This window comes from Psittacula echo (assembly GCF_963264785.1).
Source record: "Psittacula echo genome assembly, chromosome: 7".
In the NCBI taxonomy this organism is placed as follows: domain Eukaryota; kingdom Metazoa; phylum Chordata; class Aves; order Psittaciformes; family Psittacidae; genus Psittacula; species Psittacula echo.
The window spans coordinates 29,346,772-29,368,222 of NC_137740.1; the positions used below are offsets into that span (position 1 = coordinate 29,346,772).

Here is a 21,451-nt window from a genome sequence, read left to right on the forward strand (position 1 = left end):
TCTAACACTTCTTCTGTCTGACCATTCTCTGCAGGATCAGTAAAGACTATACCCATAGACTTCTTGAGAACTGCTCGCATTAGTTTTAAGTAGTGCTCTAATACAAAAACAGTTTCGTTCCACTTCTCAAAGACTGTGTTATTAAAGCCAATAATCTAAAATTAGTATTTTATCAGACTGAATTTTATTCCAAGATACATTTACAGAATTGCAAAAAGAAAACAATTAGAAGACCTGCACATAAGAATTCTATGCAAAAAAGACCACAGTTCAGGAATAACTTTAAACTATACTCAAAACCAAAGAGAAAAACAAGTGTGCATTTCCTCCAAGATACCTAAACTCCCCCACCCATCTCCAAGTACTTGCCTCAGTATTCAGCAAGTGATCCACCAGCTGCAGGAAACCTATCTTGGATTATTGAATCACTTTGGAATTTTGCCCCAGAACTTCTAGCTAGTCAAAACATTTAAGTGACTCTGCAATGAAACTTAAAGATTTTACAGTTGGCCATGAGATGGAGCCCTCTGGGGTTGTTAAAAAAAGGATGGATATTACTTACTGGTCCACTAAAACCCGCGAGTTGAGTGATCATCAGACACACTATGGAAATGATGAGCCTGGTGCGGCAGAAAATCCACACAACCCGCCGGAGAGAAGCATCATCAGGCCCACTTTCTTTCAGTTCTTCCTGCCACAATCTCTCCAGCCTAATAAAAACAGAAGCCTCATGTTATAAATTTTTCACCATTAGAGAAGGTACAATCTCGTAAGTACTTTCTTGTGAAAATTCCAATTACTTCCTAGCTCAGAGAAACAAAAATTACTAGACATCAAGTGAAATACATACATGGTACATTCTGTAAGGTAAAGAGAAATATCTGCATCTTGAAATATCTATGTTGTGTTACTTCTACAGAAGAAAGGTGCTTTCTCTAAAGTCTCTTTGACAATCTTAATATACTGACTTGTCACAGCCCTTCCTTGCTGCTTTCCTTGCTTGACAGAAGAGTTGCAGAGTCAAAACCTGACAAAAATTCTCATTAGACATGAAAGGTTAGCTTGATCACAAGATCTGACCATATTCAAATCACCTTGCTGTTGTCAGTACTAATTTTCATTATTTTAGCACAAGATTTTTTTCAGTGCAGCCTTAAGAACTTTGTTTCGATAAAAAATAGACATGCAAAATCAGAAAAACAACTGCTAAACTCTCCTGGAGACAGAATCCTCTAAGTTCACTGATATAAGCAAGAGTACAGAAACGGTGCAGCAGGAAGAAGTGGTATTTGAAGGATAAAACTAAATTCCACTATCCAGAGAAAGATAGAACAAAATATCACTGCTGCTTTTCAAGGGCAATATTGCTATTATTGCCTGTGAACTAACGCATGGGATAAAAAGAAAAAAAAACAATCACAAAAACAAGGAAATAAGGATGTCTCTACCTTCTACAATTGACATCTGAAGACTCATGACTTGATAAAGACCATACATCATTCATAAACAATTCTCCTTTCTTGTACGCTCTGTGGGCCAAAGGAGTGAGCCAGGAGAAGGTCATGCAGGAGAAGAGCCCAGCATTATCAACAGGGTGCTCGTGTCTGAAGGAAAAAAAAAAAAAGAAAAAAAAAAATCACGAATGAAAAAAGAAAACAGAACTGTAAATCCCTGAGAAAAACAAAGCCTTCTCTCATTGGAAGTACACAGGGTACCAAATAGCCCACATCAGTCATACTTGCTAAACAAATCTGATGTTCTCAGTATCCGTCACCGGACCTACAGCTGCAATCCTCCTTTGTGACAGGTTTGAAAAGCAAATGCTGTATCAGTTCTTTCGTAGCCTAAAGACCTACTTGGAAGTAGTCCGTATGGGTTTCAGCACATTCAAGCCATGGTGGTATTTGCTCTTGTGATGCTCTTCATCCAACATTCTCAGCTGGGAATGCACAGAGGTGTCCAGCGGCAGGCCCTCTGCCCGAGCAGCTGCTTCCAAGGCATCCTGGCATTCAATCTGCTTTTACAAGACAGAGAAGTCAGACTTCAAAACTATGTTTAAAGTCCATGACTCCCAACTCCAGCAACTCTGCTCCTCTTTATTCTGTAAAGTACTGCACAACAGCAATCACTATCATTTAAATGTCCTAGAGGACAGGCTTCAGCCTGGCAGTAAAGAGATAGAAGGCACACATTCTAGATCTGCATCAGATTGCTGCATTTGTAAAACATTAATTAACACTAGTATTGTGCCTGTGCATTAAATGGATAAATGGATAGACCAGACTAATCTTGCATTCTGCCACAGGAAATACAGTAGAGAAAAATTACAAAATCAGCTACCTATAACATCAGTTCAGGAAATCAATGACTGGCTTATGCCACAGAATTAAGACATTTGTGATGAATTTACATGCTCTTAGTGTAATTTAGAAATTCTTATTCACAGAAATTTCAAATTGTTTTCAGAATACTTCTAAAGTTCCTTCTTCAAAAATATCTTGGATTAGATAAAAAAATAAATACACATTAAGCAGAGCTGTACTTTCTTTTATCATGTGCCTACTTTTTTTTCCTAAAGGGAACAGAGATGGCAATTCTCTCTGCTCCTTGTCACACTTTTAAACAACTCAGCAACTTTATTAAAAACCATTCAAAAGGCACTTCTTAGATCAGGGTTGTTTTACCATGGTCCCAGTGAAAGGCAGACCTAAATGCTTACCTAAGAGGATCGAGGAAATAGCAATTATATGGATTAGTTAAAATGTTGCAGAGTTCAAATAAACCTGTTGATCAGAAGCTAGATGTGGCAAAACTACCTGAAGAGATAAGCTTGTTGTCTGTACTCACAGAGGGCTCACTACTGGCTCTGCTAACTTAATAGACTACTTACTGCAGTGCCACGTTACCTGTTTGTAGTCTAGGTTTTTTGAAATGGAGCTATTTCATAGGGAAAAAAACCCTTGAGTTCTGAAGGAAAAAACTTCCTGGCAGTCTCACAATTAGAGATAATGTGTTTACTCTTCTTTAGTTGCCTTACTAGAACAAGTTTGTTTCTTTGAAAACAGCAACTGGTCCTGACCTCAATAAACATCCTCACTAAACCTAAAGCTATGATTACAAAATAAGATAGAGAAGTACTAAGAAAGCAAAAGAATATTACAACATTATGATACATGAAGTGACTCAAAAATATGCCACACTTGAAATCTGAATTAAAAGACTTCTCACTCCACTTTTTTAAATTAGTGACTCACTAAGGGCAATACTGCTTTATTAAATCTACCCAAATCAGCATTAATAAGTGACCTGCCAAAGATATCTCAAAGGACTCAGTAGTGGGGAAAGTACTGCACCACTGATTTTCTGCTTAGAAGAATTCATAGCTAGTTTGCTATGTTACCTTCTGCAAGAGCCCCAGGCAAATCTGACCAAATACCCTGCTGCTGCTAAGATGCTTGTTTGTAAGTGATGCCACAGGCTATTTGCAGATATCGCTGTTTTCCAGCGCACACCAAAAGTGCCTGTAAGTTAATAAAAAAGTCTTCCAAAATCAAAATCACTGTATTTGTCAGCATAAAAAAAGTTTTTCACCACTTACAAACAAGAATAGCTTTCTAATAAGAAAGCACAATTGCAAGATCCTGGATTTTTAGCCAGTCCAAAGATAAAGTTCTTAAGCACTCACTGTGAAAAATAATTAAACTCTCCAGTCAACACAATTCTCTCAGAGAAGGTGGAAAAGATGCATTGATGAAAGGCTAGGGAACTGCCTTTGAAGTCTTGCTACACAAGTAAGTATTAGCACAAACCTATAATTAAGAACATTGCTCATCTCCAGCTCAGAAAGGTTGTCAAAATCCCACATGTACAACTATCAAGAAACATGTGCATCACGCTACTGGGCAATTAAGATTCTAAGAAAGACCATACAGTTGTGTGTCATGTTAGAAAACCTTCAAAGCACAGTTTTATTAGGAAGGAATGAGACTCCTAAGCAGTTTTACAATGCATTTCTAGAGCAAAAGACTGAAGTACAAAATTCAGCAACAACCCCACCACTGTTCATTTAGGTTTCTGAATCCCTGTTGTTTTTTCAGGTGCTCATCAACTGGCAACAGCCTGGCTGCCTGCATGCATGTACAGTTTTCTTGGAAACTAAAACCTTGAATAAGTCATTAGCAATGTGGTATAACTGCCTCCAGCACTGCTCTTGAAATAAATGTCTAATAGATCAAGCACTATCAAGCAAATCAGACAGCGCTTTTTCTAATTCAGCTATGTATTTATACACCAACACAAGCAATGAATCAGGTGATACAACACAGTGTTGGTAACTCTAAAGCTATGCCACCAGAAACAAAGCAAGTCTAAGTCAGAGATCACTAATGGCACAGGGGGGATACAACTCAGGTATTTCTTGGAAAACAGCAGCTCACTACTCAGTATCATCAAAAAGGCCAAGAGATGACAAAGACTTGTTACAAATGGCACAAAAAAATAAAGCAGGAAATATTAACATACCACTTAAAATCTTACGGCTGCCTCCTCTTTGAACACCAATCGGTCCCCTGTCACTTCAGTTCGATAAGGGTATTATACTTAAAATTACTTTCTGCAAGCAATGAGAACAGCTGGAATTGGAACAGCTTCCACACAAACATAAATTTAAGACTTTTCAGCTGAATAGGAGAGAGGAATAAAGATCAGGTACAGGTATTTCATATGTCCATAAAATCATGAAAGGCATGAAGAGGAGAATTAGGGAATGATCACCAACTGTTCTTACAACAAAAGAACTGGGGACAGTCAGTGAAATTAATGTTTTTCCATAAAGCACACTTAAAATCTAAAAGTCTCCATTACAGGATGCTGTGAAGTTCAAATACATAAACGGACTAAAACCGGCCAGATTAAATTCACATAGGATAAGTATATCATAGCTTATTATTAAATCCAACAGCAACCACTTACCCAGCATCTTATTAATAGCTGATGGATTTTAAAAGAAGAAAAAAAAAAAGAAAAAAAAAAAAGAAAATCTGAAGCACCGGGCAGCTCCTAACATAGGGCAATGGTTTTGCACCCCCCCGTTTCATGACACTATGACACATCTGGGTACAGGACGATGTGATTCAAGAGATGACTGGGAAAATTAACAGATGAAGAAGAACTCTTAATCTTGAGGGCAATCCCTGAGAGTATGAAGAGTACTGAGGAAGTACCACTACAGACGATACTGTCTTCTTTTACCTCCACAGCTAGTTCACAGGCAGGCAGAGAAAGAGAAGCATGGCTGGTGCTGCTACCACAGAGCATGCCTGCCCCCTCTGACTTCGTGCAACTTCAGAGAGCACCAAAACCCTACCAGCACCCATTCCAACGTCTTGTTTAACAAACTGCTCATAGCAAGAGTGAGCACGTAAGATCATGCGAGAGCCACAAAGATAACATGATTGGCTCATGACAGAAGGTCTGGGGAGGGAAGGAAAACAAGCAATTTAAGGGCAAGGACAAAGACTTGCTCATCAAGTTTGAGACAGCAATATCAAATTCACAATCTACATACCCAGGTCAGGTGACAAGACCATGAAAATACTGAAAATTTAGGAGCCAAGCTACGTTATCAAATACACACGGTGTCAGAGATTAGCAAGACAAAAGTAGGAAGCAAGCCTCACGAACATTATGCAGAAAGGCAAGCAAACTCACATATGTGAAATAAAAGGGCACTTCTGAAAACCTGCTAAGCAGCCAACATGGGCATTTATCTCTGAGGATGAGGAGCGGGTGAAGGGAAAGGAGGCAGCTGTGTTGTACATAGGAAGAAATTAAAAAAAAAAAAATTAAAAAGTGAGATCCTAGGCAATCTCATATTCACAGAGAAGGTACCAACATATTGGTTTGACAATTGTAACTTCAGATAATAATAGCAAAACCAGACAAGCCTAGAGGCAGAGCAAAACAGACTTTTTTTTTTTTTTTACACATCTCTTATCTTAAAGAAAAAGAATTTAATGTATATGCTGCCAACATATAACCCAAACCCCACGCACCAAACAAGTACTGTCTTCCTCTTCCACAAAGCAGAATATCTTCCAGGGCTCAGATCACCACAAGGAAGAAAGTGCATCTCTTCTAGTCCTACTGCTACCTGACAGGAAACGAGACCAGAGCAGACATAAAGTCTTCTTTTACTAACTCTTGCAGCTGATACAGAATACAAAAGCTACTGTGGTTGATCTATTATTATGTAACAACAAGATTGTTCTATTTGAGTAGTAAAGAACTCTGACTTAGCACCATTGCTGAAGAGGAACTCCCACCTCTTGCAGTTAGAAGGCAGAGCTCAGCAGGCTTCCTCACTCTTTTGTTCAAGTCCCCAGTAAGGAGAGGCAAATGAGAAACAAACCAGCACAACAGAGCTCAGGACTAGGCAGGTGCAAGGGGAGAAGAATTATACGATCACCAGTTCAGCTCAGTGCTTAAAGCATTCTCATATTACAACTCTTGGATGAACAGCAATTTTAAAGTATTTAAGAGTCTTCATTAAAGGACTGGTGTTTCAAAACAAGATTAGTTATTAGTTGGCATGGGCTGGGGAAGAATAGGATCAACTGTTCCAGTTAGCTTAAGTATAATTAAACCAAAATAAAACAAGAGTCTCGTAAAGATTACTTGAAAGTTGTAATTACATCCTTCTTCCCAGAAATTCCTTCAAGTCTTTCCAAGAATAACCCCACTTGAAAGTAGTTAGGGGGTAGTAGTCATAGTTAGACTTATGAAGGTAGCACAGGCAACCCCTAAAGCCCTGTTGTCCAGACTTTCGTAAGCCATGAAACCCAGGAGCATCTAAGAACTAGGTAGGTTTGCAGGTTCAAACACTGGCAAATCTGCTGTTGCTCGGTGAAGTTACAAGTGCTCAATGAACTTTATATTCCACTAAGGCAATTTTCCCCTTCTCTTTTCACTGGATTTGATGCAGTACACAATCTACAAAAGCATTATTAGGAGGATTTGCAGCATTAGACTCCCAGCCTACTCTATAGCAAGAATGCTTTATAATACTCTGCCTAATTAGAACATGAGCCTATTTAGGACTAGCTTGGTGTATCATCCACCCATACCAGCTGTCTCCCTGAAGGAGAGGCAGCAAGAAGCAGGCACTGAGCTAAATCACAGACAATGGGTGAGAGGAAGGAGGCACTGATCCTTTAGACATCTGCATACACTGACTACAAAGTACAGGCAGCACAGCTGAATTCACACAGCACAGGGATGAGACCACCAGATAGCTTTAGAAGCCTAGAAATTATTGTTACAGCTTCCAGGACTGTTGCAATGACCCAAGTAAAGGAGTTCAGACCTCCGTTTGCTTCCACCTCCTGATAAGCGGAATATAAGTGAAAGCTTATGTCTCTGCTGCCTTCCCACAGGGAAAAATAGCTCATTACAGCACCAACTATGTATCTAAATGAACAAGCAAGTGCAGCTCTGCCGTATCTCTGAAATGTGAAGAGAAAACTACCTGTTCAGAGTGTGCTCTGACTCGTCACAAGAGTTCAGAGACTCAACAGCTTGAAGTCCAGTCATTTGCCTAACACACTTCTACATGTGTCTTTCTTACACAAGACTTCTGCAGTTACTCTTCTGGGCTATGATTAGCAGAAGTTGAATTAGTAGTTAAATCATTGTTTCAAAGCTAGCAGAGTTTAGGCATCCTCAAAGTAGAACAGAAGTCTCGCAGTAGTGCCTGGAACTGACATGAGGGCTTTGCAGCCAAACAAGATCAGGGCATGCATGTTTGTGATGACCCTGAATATTTTAGTCACAAACTTAAGCACTTTTACCTGATGCAGAGTTCTTGGTGAGGATAGGTATACCAATTTCTTCCAGGTATACCAATTTCTTCCAGGAACATTGCTTATTTGACCTTCCCCTTGAATTGTGGCAAACATTAGCACTGAGGTGAGATGTTCTAAATTTTCCTGGCAAATCCATTTATTCTTGTAAGCCAGGAAATGCATAGTTTGGCATGTAGCATTCATTTTGGGATTTTGTAACAGTAGCTGCTATGTATACATCTGATAACAGCTATGCACACGCTTAGGCTTCTGGTATACATGAATCCATGTATTGTTTTGCATGAAAACTAGTATTCATGAATACTAGTGATGATATAAATCAAAGGATATAGGATTTATTCAGAGTTGAGGTTGTACACTGGTCATCCAGCACTGAAGCTACATAGTACATGCACACTAACAGTACAGTAACAGCAGACTCCGACTGAATTGGAAAAAATTACCACCCTTAACTACAAGTTTCTCTACAGAATTAGCATCCTATATGAGTTTGGATCACAAGGCTAGGAAGCTAACTCCTCACTAAGAAGTTAAAACTAGTATAGGAGAGGCTGGGAATTTGAATCCTGACTTGCTCAGATAGGCTCTACTATGCTGAACCACATGCAGACAGCCTGCCATATGCAGTAAGCGTTTTTCCAGTAATATCCTTGGGCCATGCCTAAGCTAGGTCACAATAGAAGCTGCACAGATCAAGTTAGCACAACACCAGGAGTATCCAGGGAGTCTTTAAACTCAAGCTTCTATGGAGTGCAACCACCAGTGAATGATGGCAGAAGGCTTAACACCACGACATTTACCAAGCCTAATACAACAGCCTTTTATTCAACTCACCCTCCTGTACCAACACATGCTTCAAAAAGCAAAGGACGCCCCACTCAAGCAGCAAATTTAGTTTTGGGTTTAGTTTTATTTCAAGTTAAGTTCTCCAGTACTTTGGTATATATCCATCAAAGCCTTCTGGCAACCCTGGCAACTTGTTTCTGAGATAGCCATAGAGCAGAATGGCCCCAGCACTAATACAGAACACTACAGTTAAAAAAATACTCCAAGCTTTACTTCACTGAAGGTCAGTCTGCTCCTTACACACTTTCGGTCATGAGGAGGCCAATTTACACATCTGCTTTGGACAATGGGAAGGCAACTGGCAGTAGTCAAAGAATGATGGCAAGTGACAAGATCTGAGGTGTTATCATGTGGCTAAAACTTTGACAAAAAGATGGTTAATGTACTAAAGAAGGTAGCTGACTTTTAATGTAAGACATTAATTTGCCAGAACACCAGTGTTCCTCTAGAGAAAGTCTCAGCACAGAGAAGGATTTTGCCTTTTTGTTCCTCCTCCTATTACTAAGTATTACTAAGTATAAGGTTTCTCAGATACAATTAACCCCCACTCCAAGTTTCAGGTAATACGTGACTGGCTGACGGATATGGACCTTTCTCAGCTGGTAGTATGTGCATATATACACAGAAGACAAGGTAGAGATATCACTTCTTCAGAGTGGTTGGCGAATCATCTTAAAACATTCATCAGCAACTAAGTCAAGAATTTTGTGTCAAGTTGGCAAGTACTTTAGTAGCAAAGTTCAATAGCACAGCAACTTGACAGAAGTTATTGTAACCAAGATACATTCAGTCCTTTGGGGTATCATGGAATTTATGCATTTTTAGAAATTAACATGAGTATTTGCTTCTGCACATAAACTGCGTTCAAAGTCCTCAAAGATAACAGAACTACTGACAAAGGATACAGTCACAGATATTCTAGACACTATCAGGGCAGTTCAGTCACTGAAGCTGGGTTTGAGGGATGCTATCCCTCAATTTCATGAGTTGTTCACCTTAGTCTCCATCATGGGAGCTTATATGTTCCAATTTCTAAACTTCCTTCATATTTAAGGCCTTGATTTCTTCCCGCCATCTCCCTCCTGTCAATATGACACATTATGGTTGCTGCTTTTCCCTCAGAAGCAAGCACTTCACCAATTACCTTGACCAAGTAGTGCAGTGAGCACTGTCATCAGCTCAAACTACTACAGCTTCTAGCTGTAATCAGAGCCAGCCATATAGCAATATCTTTCTGCGTAGAGAAATATTCAAGAACACCTACAGGCTTTAAGAGCCTACTTGGGCTGTAATTCCTAAAGTTATGTGGGTGGTTAGCTGATTATGAAAATATGAAATCTTCTAGAAAAATGCAGGTATCCAGCAGCTTCAGCTACAACTAAAATCTTATAGTTAAACCATCTAGAAGGCTGATCCAAGCAGAGTACCAAGGCACTAGTACACAGGCTACATTCACATTCCTATTTTTGAACATGTTGTTCAGCACAGTTGGTTCAGACACTTCAGAAGCTCTAGAGAAGTTGAGAGGTAGAGTTGACCTGAGTATTGAACAGTAAGATTGTGATAAATTACTTCAAAGCTATCAGTGCTTGAAGGATTTACATCAACTCCAAGAAGTTCTGATCACATTCTCTGCTGTCTTTGCCAAAAGCTGTCAGAGACAAACCTGAAAGATAAGAGATCAAGATGAGGACAGGAGTGTTAGTTAAGGGTTCTGATAGCTAAAGTCAGCAACACATCTTCCCTGCATATTTAAAGTACTCTCTACAGCTCCGCACTGTCCAGTGTCTTGAAATGCAACAATCCACACTTGAGGCTTACCACTGATGCTTCAGACATTGCAGTCAGAACCAATTACAGCTTGGAGTACAAGTTGTAAATTAGTGCCCCGGCATTGTTAACTTAGGGACTCTAATTTCAAGAATTGAGTTCTCATAAACATTGTGCACCATGAGAACAAAGCTGCTTCTACAACCTCTTCTGTTGTCGTGAGCATAATGGGGTAGGGGAGCAAAACGCTCATTCGCCCACTGTTCCATTAAATGAACATGAAGTCTACATTTAAGAACCTATTCCAAAGCCACTTTGAGAACAAATTATTTCTTACTCATTTGTCATTTTATAGTACATTTCATGGACACAATGGGATCTGCCCTCCTCCACAGGTCACACTGCTGGGATCTGCCTTCCTCCGTAGGGCACACTGCTTCCATGAGGAAAACTAAATACAATTCAGATACAACATAAAGGGCACACAAGCATTCTGAGAACAAAAAGTTCTAAAGGTACGAACCAACATTTCAAAACATCCCGTAATTTTTATTCACTGGTAATGTAACAACTTCTTACAGTTGAAGGCAGCCGACTACAGAGCTGGCAGCAAGTGCACCTAGAAGTTATTATCTTTATTCAGAAAAGCCATGCCCCCACATACAATAAGCCCAATTAGCATGGTATTATGCCTTGCGAACACATAGTTAACGCCCTATTTTGTAAGTGACATTAAGGTCTCCAAAGCCTTAAAAATCAATTGTTACAAGAACACACTGCAGAAACTTATTCATGAGTTGACTATATATCTTCACAAGCTGAACAAAAAAATGTTTCTTGATTTTTCAGTCCTTGAGTGCCTATTTCACAGCTCCAAATTTCTATAGCAACATTCCCATTAAGCACCAGGAAATGCTGGATCAGACCCACTTGCAGCATGATTTCAATCATGATTCAATTTCAATCATGATTCCAGGAAGCCTATTTAAAAAGCTCCTGTCTCTCAACTAAGTGATCTTTCAGACTGTGACCAAACAACATTTAAGCTTTTAAGGAAAGAATTACAAGGTTTTTTCATTATTGTCATGAACATCCTTTCAGCAGGAAACCTGAACACCAATATGAAGGTTTCAAAACAGAAAGAGCAAATCTGAATACAACCTTTATGCAATGCAAAGAGACATATAAAAAGGCTTTGGGACCCTGGCTTAGTAGTAAAATAGGTCTTTCACCTATAAAGATCTTTATCAGGCAACCAACTAGTCTTGTCCACTTCAAGTTAAGAAGGGTGTATAAAGATGCAGCAATACAGGCAAGAGAAAAACCATTGAGTCATTTTACTGATCACTTACCACTTCTGGCAGGGCTACAGGTACATCACTGCCACAGGCCATTAACCAGAAGTCCTTGACTACCAGAGGCAGCATGCTTCTGTATCCTCCTCAGAGAACTATGCAGTTCTACCTCACACTAGTAGGTATGAGGCATCTATGCAACATTAGCAAAGAATCTACCTCATGCAGTGTAAGTCTGTTGCAAAACAGTCACAAACCTGCACAAGCTCTTCTAGAGATCTGAAGTCAGCAGTGAAATAACAGTCTTAATCTGCTTGCAGCTTGTTATTTGCTAAATAGATCATGCTTGCAGCTTTATTTTCTGGTCAAGCTAGGTCAGCTCCTGAGCTAGGTTTTCTACAAGAAATTTGAGAGTCACAAAATCTCTACTGATGGTACACTGGGCTCTTCTGTCTAAAGAACAGTTCTACTACAGCTTAATCCCTTTACTGGAACCACTGTGTTCTGCCACCAGCCATGCCAACATGTGCCAAATAATCCAGCTCAGGCATCTGACCTAATATCAGGTTTCATAAAGGATGAAGTAGTGAAGGCCACAGTCTCTTCTGTCCCCTTGAAACCTATTTTTCCTAACAGCTGAGCTACAGCTTCTACACTTTTGTTACAGGCAGAGGGGAAGAGCTTGACCAGACAGGCAAAGCTCTGCCTTATGAAAGCAAAGTCTCTGCTTATCCCTGTTACAAAAAAGGAAGCATCAACAACTGATAAGGCCAAGAATGCTGCTGAAACCAGAGCTTGTTTCAACTAGAAAGAAGCTTGGTACACAGAAACATGAACATGTAACTTAGATAAGATATTATGAATACAGCTCCTTTTACTTGACCTCAGTATTTTGCAAGTAAGCGGGATACAATCTTACTGACATGCAGCAATGAATTCAGAACTATTTATATTTATGGATTCATCCACGCTATAAGGCTAGCAAAACAAAGAAGGTACCAATGTCTCAGCAAGAAATGAACCCTGGCATATTGAACAACAGACCTAGCAAGTAAAATGGGTAACCTGTCAGAACTAGCCTATTCCATTAGTAAGACAAATTAAGTTCATTCCTTTAAGGAAAGAAACCAAACCAGACAAAGTTCTAGGTAAGAACTAGGGTGAGCCATTTCCTTGCATCAGTAACCACAAATTTTACAGAACCCCTGGTTTTGCAGTTATCTGGGTCTACTACCCTGTAGTCATAGGCAGCAAACCAAGCAGTAGAGGTAGAAAGGTAAACAAGACTATAGCAAGAGTCAAGCTAACCTGAAGCTGCCTCAAAGTTAGAGACTTTAATGCCATGCTGTACAGGCACGTAGGACTTGGCTTATTTTCAGCCTTCAGAAAAAAAAAAAAAAAATACACTGGTTTGACTGATTTCACTCATTTAAAAGGCTTAGAGGTACAATAAGGATTTTTGACTCATAAGTTAAACCAGGCATCAACATGATTAGAAGATGCAGACTTACAGGCAGAGATAACATGCTACGATTACTGCTGAACTCCACTGCCACTGGTCAGGAAACAAAGCTGTCCACCAATAGCATCACTGTTGTCACCAGTAATCTGACAGAGCAGATTAGCTACTGGGCAGTGTACAATGATGACACAGTGGACAGCAAGCCTATGACATCAACATAATAAATGCCATTAAGAAGCTGCACTGTGACTCCAGAGGACTCTTAGCTCTGCATCAGTGCCTGGTCTAATGCAATCACTCTGAATACCATCAGCAATAGTCTGCTGAGTCATAGAGCCTGTGGGGACACAAGAAGCTGCAGGGCTGCAACTGCAAACTGCACTCACCCTGCTGCAACACACATGGCTCCAATCTCAAAAACCAGCAGTGCAGCACTGTTAGCCCACATAAAACCACCTGGCAATACCATTTAATCCCCAGTGAAACATGGTAAGCCTTATCTGAAATATCAGAGTCTAACATAATGCATTAAAAGTTAATCCTTTTAAAAAGTCTTCACAATACTTCCATACAAATACAGCAAGTTCCCCTATTTCCAACCCTCTCACACCAGAGCTGTCATAGGCAATCTACATGGAATGCTCAGCAACACATCGGCAAGCACCTGGTCATTGCAAAAAAACCAGACATAGGCAGTATTAACTTCAGAAAGTTCTGTATTAGTATTTTAGGAAAGGTTAAGAACAGGACATGTAAGAAAATGCCAGCATTCAGAACAGCTAATATTATTTTATATTCTTCACCTGGCACAGGTTATCAGTTTCAGATCAGACCTTTCACTAGTGTGGGTGTTTCCATTTATCTGAGCATTTATCTTTTTTTGCCCTAGAGCACTTGTATATGCACTATCTTCAGTGAGAACAAGCCCTAAAAATTAGAAGCTCAGAACAAGGACACGCAAGCTTTAAGCCAGCAGTTATTTCAAGACTCAGCTCTCAAATTAGGCTAGAATTATGACAGCACCTCACCATATTAAACTTACAACTGCACACAAAACAGCATTCAATACAAATTACTTCTATCTGAGGGAAAAAGTAAAGTATTGCTACCAGAGCAAGCTAGAATCCTGCTTTAGGAAATTAACCCTTGAGAAAACTACAGCATTGTTGCCTACGAGCAGGCGTAGCGACCTGGTTCAGGAACGTCACGGCGACCAACCCCAGGCCGCTCGGTCCATAAGCTCACTGACACCAATGTGGTGGATGGCAAATGGCGTTTTATTGCTTAATGGCACGGTGTTATATAGCTTTGGTTTACAACGTCACATCCGTCTGCTTATATCATAAACTAAGTGTTATTGGCTATTAGGAGGGGGGGCCCCATCTTTCCGTACAGCGCGATATCTTCCGACCGTCAGACCCTGGCTACCCACATTTCCCCCCTCCCTATGCATAATTATATTACCTAAACAATAAGCTTAAAGAATATTGTATCAGAAAAGGAATCCTACTTGGACTGTACACCTTAGAATAATTCTATGCTATAAAGCACAATCCCGAGTAAAAACAGAAGGCACATTAGGTAGTAGGTAATGAAGAGGTATACTGGAAGAACGAGGTAGGATTAGGGGTAGCTAAAAAAGAGGGGGGGAGGGGTTAAGAACAAGTATGACTAAAACGAAGATCTCTGTGAGGTGGTATACTTCAGCTCGAACTTGTATGCTCTGGGAAGACCGTCGATAAACTAGCTCCGAGAGGCATCACTGCTGTGTGAGGTGACAGACTCAACGCTAGCGGGCGTCCCCACGCAGGCAACGTTGACCTGCCTGTGATGAGTTTTTGTTCCCTTCACTCAGCACGAGGTTCAGGCGTTCCAAGTTTTAAAAGTGCACGCCTGTTACCACGTAGGGGCCCAGTCTACGCGGTAAGAGGAGGTAGCAATGTCTAAAAAGGTCTCCCAGAGGTTTGGATTTGACCGGACAGCTAAAATCAAGCATAATAACTTGAGGTAACATTAACTAGAGACAGCATTAAAGTAATTGCCGGCGTTCTACAAGCATAATGTTAACCGTTTCTGGTCGGCTCTTAATAAACGACACAAACCTATTCAATATACAGGGTCCAAAGATCAGAGCCAGGACAATCATTATGATCGGTCCCATCAGGGTAGATACTAAAGAAGTCAGCCATGGCAATTGGGTAAACCAGGATGTAAACCAACTTTGGAGTGCCTCTCGTTCCCTTCTTCATTTTTCTAGACCCTCCCGTAATTTTGCCATGGTGTCTCTTACCACTCCGGTATGGTCCGCATACACACAGCACTCTTCTTTCAACACAACACATACTCCTCCCTGTTGTAGAAACATAAGATCTAGACCTCTACGGTTCTGTAGCACTACCTCGGATAATGATCTAACTGATTGCTCCAATGCAGTTATCGATTGTTCGATTCTGGCTAAATCTTCATCGACAGCTACTCTCAAGGCGTTAAATTCTGTACTCTGTTGCACTAAGGATGCTATGCCTGTACCTAGTCCTGTACTTCCCACTAGTAGTAGGGTGGCTATTGTTATAGTTGTAAGGGGTTCTCATTTTGACAGATGGTGCTCTGGGGTAAGATGTGAGCGGTAAACGAATTCTTCAGGATGGTAAATTATCTTGGGAATTATAGACACCTGGACACAGTATTCTGCCGATTTGTTAAAGTTGTCCAAGGATAAACAGGGTGTGACCCCAATAATAGAACAGATCCATTTAGCATTGTTGACTGGTATTAACCATTTTGCTGAGATATTATCCTGTATCTTACTGACACATAACTGTTGTCTGTTGTCTGGGACAGCACCCAGACATACACCGCTTCCTACCACATGTGCTAGTGTTATGCTTTGTTTTTCCATGTCCCATGTACATTGGGGCAGATTTGTACCATTTGCCAGAATAGGTATGTCACTTACTCCTACGGCCTCATAAAAGGGTGGTCTTATTCCATAGCATAGCCAGCAATGCTCTGTAAAGTTCGGATGGGTCTTGTTTAATACTCGATAGCTGGCCTGCATCATTCCCCAGAGAGGATCTTCATAAGGGATTCTATAGGTGTGTGTCCTCACTGTGGTACGTATTGTTGTGGGTGCGGCTGTATACTTTGCTATTAGTACATCAGGTTCAGTTAGTTTTCCGGTTATATGATTCTGACCGGGGGTTGGTAGGAGTGTTTTACCAGCAAATATTAGTTTAGGGCATACTGGCAATGGATCAGCCGGAATCAATGTTTTTTGAGTACGAATGTGGCCGCCTCTATCTTTTCCTGTCTGATAATATCGAACTCCCCACATCTTTCCCAAGAGCCAACTCGGATGTTGGGGATTACTCACATTCAAATAGAGGTCCTTACAATATTCCATATCATAAGATTTCAATCTGGGGGGGGGGGAGGGGGGTAGTGTGAGTTCTTCACCTCTGTTTATTGGTGGGGGTTTGTACCCATAAGGAGCCCAGGATACCTGCAAAAAGGGGTCTTTCCCTGGCTCTGGAATCCACGCATTTGCAATCGTCCCACACAACATGATTAAGAGTTTTTCAGCTGCCAACACTGAACGGTACATGATTAGTGCTGAGCTCTTCACTATTCTTACTTGGTTGAAATTATTTTCTTAAGTACAAAAGCTTAAAATAACGCCTGGATTCACATGAAGATCTGATTACTATAAAAGTTTATGTTGTTTAAATCTTATTACAAAGTCACATTTAAAAGTGAAAAATATTTAAGAAGTGCTCAGACTTGTTACTAAGATACCTACAATATCCTTTGGAATGACCTCTTTCACACAAAAGGGAATATTCATTATTGACCTTCAATGCAGTGAATCTATATAGAGCTGGCACAGCAAAAAGGCTACTGCTGCAAGTAATGTAATAATAAGACTGCAAAACAAACAACAGAAAAAATAAACTGACCTGATGTTTAGCATGCTGAAATTTTGACCCTTCCTGCTCTTCACACTGCACTGAGTTGGCTCTCTCCCTCACACTTCTATACCCAGGACTGGGTATAATGTACTCTTTTCCTATGTCGATGTCTTTCATCTTCTGTAAATGCCAGGGTTCAGAAGTGTATTTTCACCTCAAATATCTGGGGACAAAAAAAATAATCCAACAAATTGAATTCCACTTCATTATGTGCTATGTCAGACACATCAATTACTTTTAGCAATTTTTAAAATTTATTTTTTAAATAAAAATCAGAAAGCAATTGTAAAAGAGTTTCATTACAACAGGACTGTAATAATGTCACTTTGGAAACTCAGAGAAGACTAACTTCTCCTGAAGTAGTTTAAACATACCCTGAGGCAACCAAATAAGTACAATGATTCTCAGTGCACTAGAGTACTGTCATACTTCCTCCTTCAGAACTCTGAAATACAATTATGCCAATCTGATATATCTACTCTAGTAGCAACCTGAGAAACTTGACTTGGAAGATGAAATCACTGAAATCTGTTGTTAGTGGCTAAAGTTGCACATACCCAACAACTTACAAATAGAAAGTTTTGTAAAACTGATTTTTTCTAGAGATATTACATGATAAAATTGGGCATTAGAGAAAAATATATGCCTTCTTTTTAGCATTATTCACTTACTACATAGGCTTTAGCCATCATTGAGTACTAACATGCACAGGAAGGAGTCACATCCTCAGTGCTGCAGATTTTCCCTCAACCTATCAAGTTACACTGTAAGGTCAGAAGGAGAATCGGAGTCCCGGAAAGAAAAACACTTCACACTGCAACTTTGTTTTCTAACTGCGTTCTTGCATTGTATCACTTGCCTGAAACTAAAACGACGGAAGAAGCCTGATTCAGTTACGTTAGTCAGAACCTGCATCAGCAGGCTTGGCTGGGTGCACTGGGCTGCCACCTCTCCGCAGAAGACGCGGAAAGAGCGTCCTTCCCCCATCCGCTGACACAAGCCGCCGATAGGGCAGTTCTCGCAGCCTCAGCCCCCGGCCGCCCCCCACCCCGCACGGCTCCCCCACCCTCAACGTCCTGCGTGTCAGCGCCAGGAGAGGATGCTGCAGAGCTGCAGGTCCTGGGGCTGCTGCAGCCTCCTGGCCCTCCATCCCCCCTCCTCCTGCAAAAGGGACGCGAGCCAGCCTCCCCCGACCTGACACCTCAAGAAACTCAGAGAAGGGAATAAGAGGGAGGAGAGCTGTCTCCCTCCCCGCCTCACCGACGTAAACAAGAGAGGCCCTCCCCGCTACAGCCGGGTGGGACAGACAGCGATGGCCCCGAGCTCCTGGCGGGAGAAGGCACAGCGCATCCCCTTCAGTGGGAAATCTGGAGAGGGGGGCGCTGCTCGACTGGCCACCCCACAGACGAGGGACGAGCTGCCTCCCCGGCGGCCCCCTCAACGCACACAAAGGGTAGCTGCCCAACCCCACCTCAGCACCCGCCCCCGGTAACGGGCGGGGTAGCCCCGCTCACCTCCGCCCGGCGACTACCCCCGCTGCGGCTTCTCCACTCAGCGGTCACAGAGCCAAACAACATCCCTTATAGCGGCTCCTGCGTCCCACTGCGCCTGCGCGGATAGGAGAGCGAGGGCTGCGGCGGCCGTTCCCTCCTGGCGCCCCACGGGAAATGTAGTCCATGCCTAGGCACCCACCGCCCACCGGTCTGCGTCTCAGGAACTACGTTTCCCAGAAGGGACCGCGCGGGCCACCTCCGTGCAGCCACCACCTCCGTTCCCGCCGGGCCCCGCCTAGCTGCTTCCCGCTGCTCCTGCCGCAACATGGGGGGTGTGGAAGGTTCGCCGCCGGCCGGCGCTAGCCGGCGGGGTGGGGTGCGTGCCCTGGCGCAGCACGGCATGGCAGCAGTACAGTACAATGCATCGCATCGCGTTGCAGTGCGAATGCACTGCGGCGCAGCGCAGCGCGGGAAGGACGGGGCGAGCCTCCCGCCCCGAGCGAGGGTGGGGCGGGAGAAGGGTCCCGCGCTGCTCAGAACGCCGCATGCGCAGCGGAGGGACTGGGCGGCGAGCTGTGGGGACGATGAGGGTGATTTCGGTTCTCTACGCGCCCGTCCCGCCGCGGGCGGCTCACTGCTCCAGGCGCTGCCCGGGTTGCAGAAGCGAAGCAGCAACGGTCGGGGCTGGTGGCTACAAGAGCAGGAGCGGCGCCTCCCTCTTCGGCCCGGCTTCCACCTGCCTCTCTGCCGGGCGGTGGTTTGCACCAGCCTGTCTCTTGCTGCCGGTTATTTACAGCCTTTCGGCTGGGGAAAGTGTTACTGTGTCCTTACCTGGGCCTTAACCTTCACCGCTGTTGGGAATGGAATGCTGGCTTCTGTGCACAGCCGTTATGCCTCCTGTCAGCCGTGGCCGCAGGCCTGCAAACGCTCTGCAGCAAGCTGGGCTTGGAGCAGGACATGCAGGAGGCAAAGGACTCCCCCGCGGTGCCTCCCTGAAGGGATTCAGGCCCAGCTAAGGGGACTGGGAACTTGTCCCAGCGCTTTCCCAGTCAAGCTCGGCCCACTGAAAGGGATGGAGCAGGGGAAGGAAGCTGCGCCTGCACGTCCGTGTGTGGCTGTGGGTGGGGGCCAGCAAGGGCCCCTGCTTCCCCAGTAGATCCTGATACGGCATCCAGCCCCCGCCTGAAGGAAGTCGGTGGAGATGGACGCAGCTGCATTTCCTCTCACAAAGGGCTGTAAATATCCTTAACAAATCCTGAGATGTAGCTTCTCCCCTGCTGTGTTTAAATACCCTGTCCTCATCTGACATCTTCCTTCCACCAGCCAGATTTGGCTGATGCCTCTTTTAAGTGGTTTACATAACAAGTGCCTGTTTGCATCACAGTCCTTGCTCTCCTGTCCGGAATGTCTGTGAGAGTTAGCTTGACAGAAAAGCTGAAACAGGTAAAGATGGGAGATGGGAATCTGGAAACAAAGCTGGATCCAGAATATTCCTTCCAAGCCCGCAGCCAGCAGTACAGGTGTCACCATACAAGAAATGACTCAAGGACACTTTTAGGGTACCAGTACTCCCTTCAGAGCTCCCGGACACATCCTGCAGCGTTTCACCTCCAGTTTTGGCAAAAATGAGAATCAGCTCCATTGCAGGTGCTCTAAAATTTTGGGACAAGAGAACTGACAGGCAGATGCACAGAAGCAAAGCATTTTCCTGCAGTCTGTTCCCCAAGACAGTCTGTTCCCCAATCATGCAATTTCAGATTGGTTTGGCTGAGATTTTATTGGGGAGGAAGTTGCAAGGTGCACTTCATGCTTTATGAATGTTATGTCCCATCAAAGGGTGGATTTTGAGACAAAAGCCAGGAGTCAATTCAGAGTAAGTCTGTAAACAGTCACTAAATAGACCTATGTTTGCATCAAACACACTGGAGTGTAGGGGTAAACACATGTTCAGTTATTGAGCAATGTAGTTTAACAGCATAAACAGAAAGGACAAGGTATGCATGACAGAGAGAATTAAACTGTCTTAAAGCTTCAAGGTGAATGAATCACTTGCACTGTATTTTAGGGTGTTGACCTGAAACTGTTTTGAGCATGTGTGTATCTTTGGCCCCTGGGCTGTGAAAGCTGCTTTTCAGAGGTGACTGACTATTTTTTATGACATGCCAAAGCCCAAAGGCTCTGCATCATGTACGTAGAGGGACAGAAAAACATGAGCCTCCATTATGCCAAAATGGCTGCAAAATGTGTTAGGGGAAAGATGAGCAGACTGTTGTTTAATCCAAGGGAGCCAGAGCCCTGCCTACACTTGTTCTGTCCTCAATTTCTCCAAGAGAGCAGATCTGAGAGTAAAAGGGAAGGCATGAGTGCTAGCAGAAAACTGTCCTGTTAAATAACTATGTGTATACTCCACTCAGACTAGCTCTGGGTGATGGGCTGGCATGAGCATCAGCAGTTCTTTCACACCTGTAGTCCTGTGAGTGTATGTACTCTCTGAGTAGGCTGGTGGGAGGAAAATGCTTATGTAGGCATAACCCACTTTTAAGTGTGTCATGAGTCTCCTCCAGCATTTGTTCTAAAGGGTGTAAATACTGGTGCTACCAAGAAAAGGAGTTACATCTTTAGCTCCAGTGGCGGCAGCTAATGCTTTTAGTGCTGCAAGTCCTGGATTCATCCCTGTGGGATGGCAGCTGTTATATAAACAAGGCCTGTACAGTATTAAATCTTGATTCAAGAACTGGGATTTGCTGTAATCAGC

General features: G+C 42.6%; 1 protein-coding gene across 8 annotated transcripts in view; it reads right to left on the bottom strand.

Moving 5' to 3' along the window:
* ABCC5 (ATP binding cassette subfamily C member 5) overlaps positions 1–18,806 on the bottom strand; it is a 52,750-nt gene extending 33,944 nt beyond the window's left edge. For 5 of the 8 annotated variants that reach the window (XM_080624345.1, XM_080624347.1, XM_080624346.1 and 2 more), the window contains exons 1-5: positions 18,718–18,806; positions 17,192–17,366; positions 1,857–2,017; positions 1,449–1,604; positions 563–710 (exon numbers count right to left, since the gene is read on the bottom strand). In XM_080624345.1, the coding sequence (XP_080480471.1) occupies positions 563–710; positions 1,449–1,604; positions 1,857–2,017; positions 17,192–17,320 (594 nt within the window). In that variant the 5' untranslated portion in view covers positions 17,321–17,366; positions 18,718–18,806. Of the gene's footprint in view, positions 1–562; positions 711–1,448; positions 1,605–1,856; positions 2,018–17,191; positions 17,367–17,906; positions 18,147–18,717 lie in introns of those variants that run through there. The other 3 variants (XM_080624342.1, XM_080624344.1, XM_080624341.1) reach the window with 2 other exon arrangements.
* Positions 18,807–21,451: the final 2,645 nt, after the last annotated feature.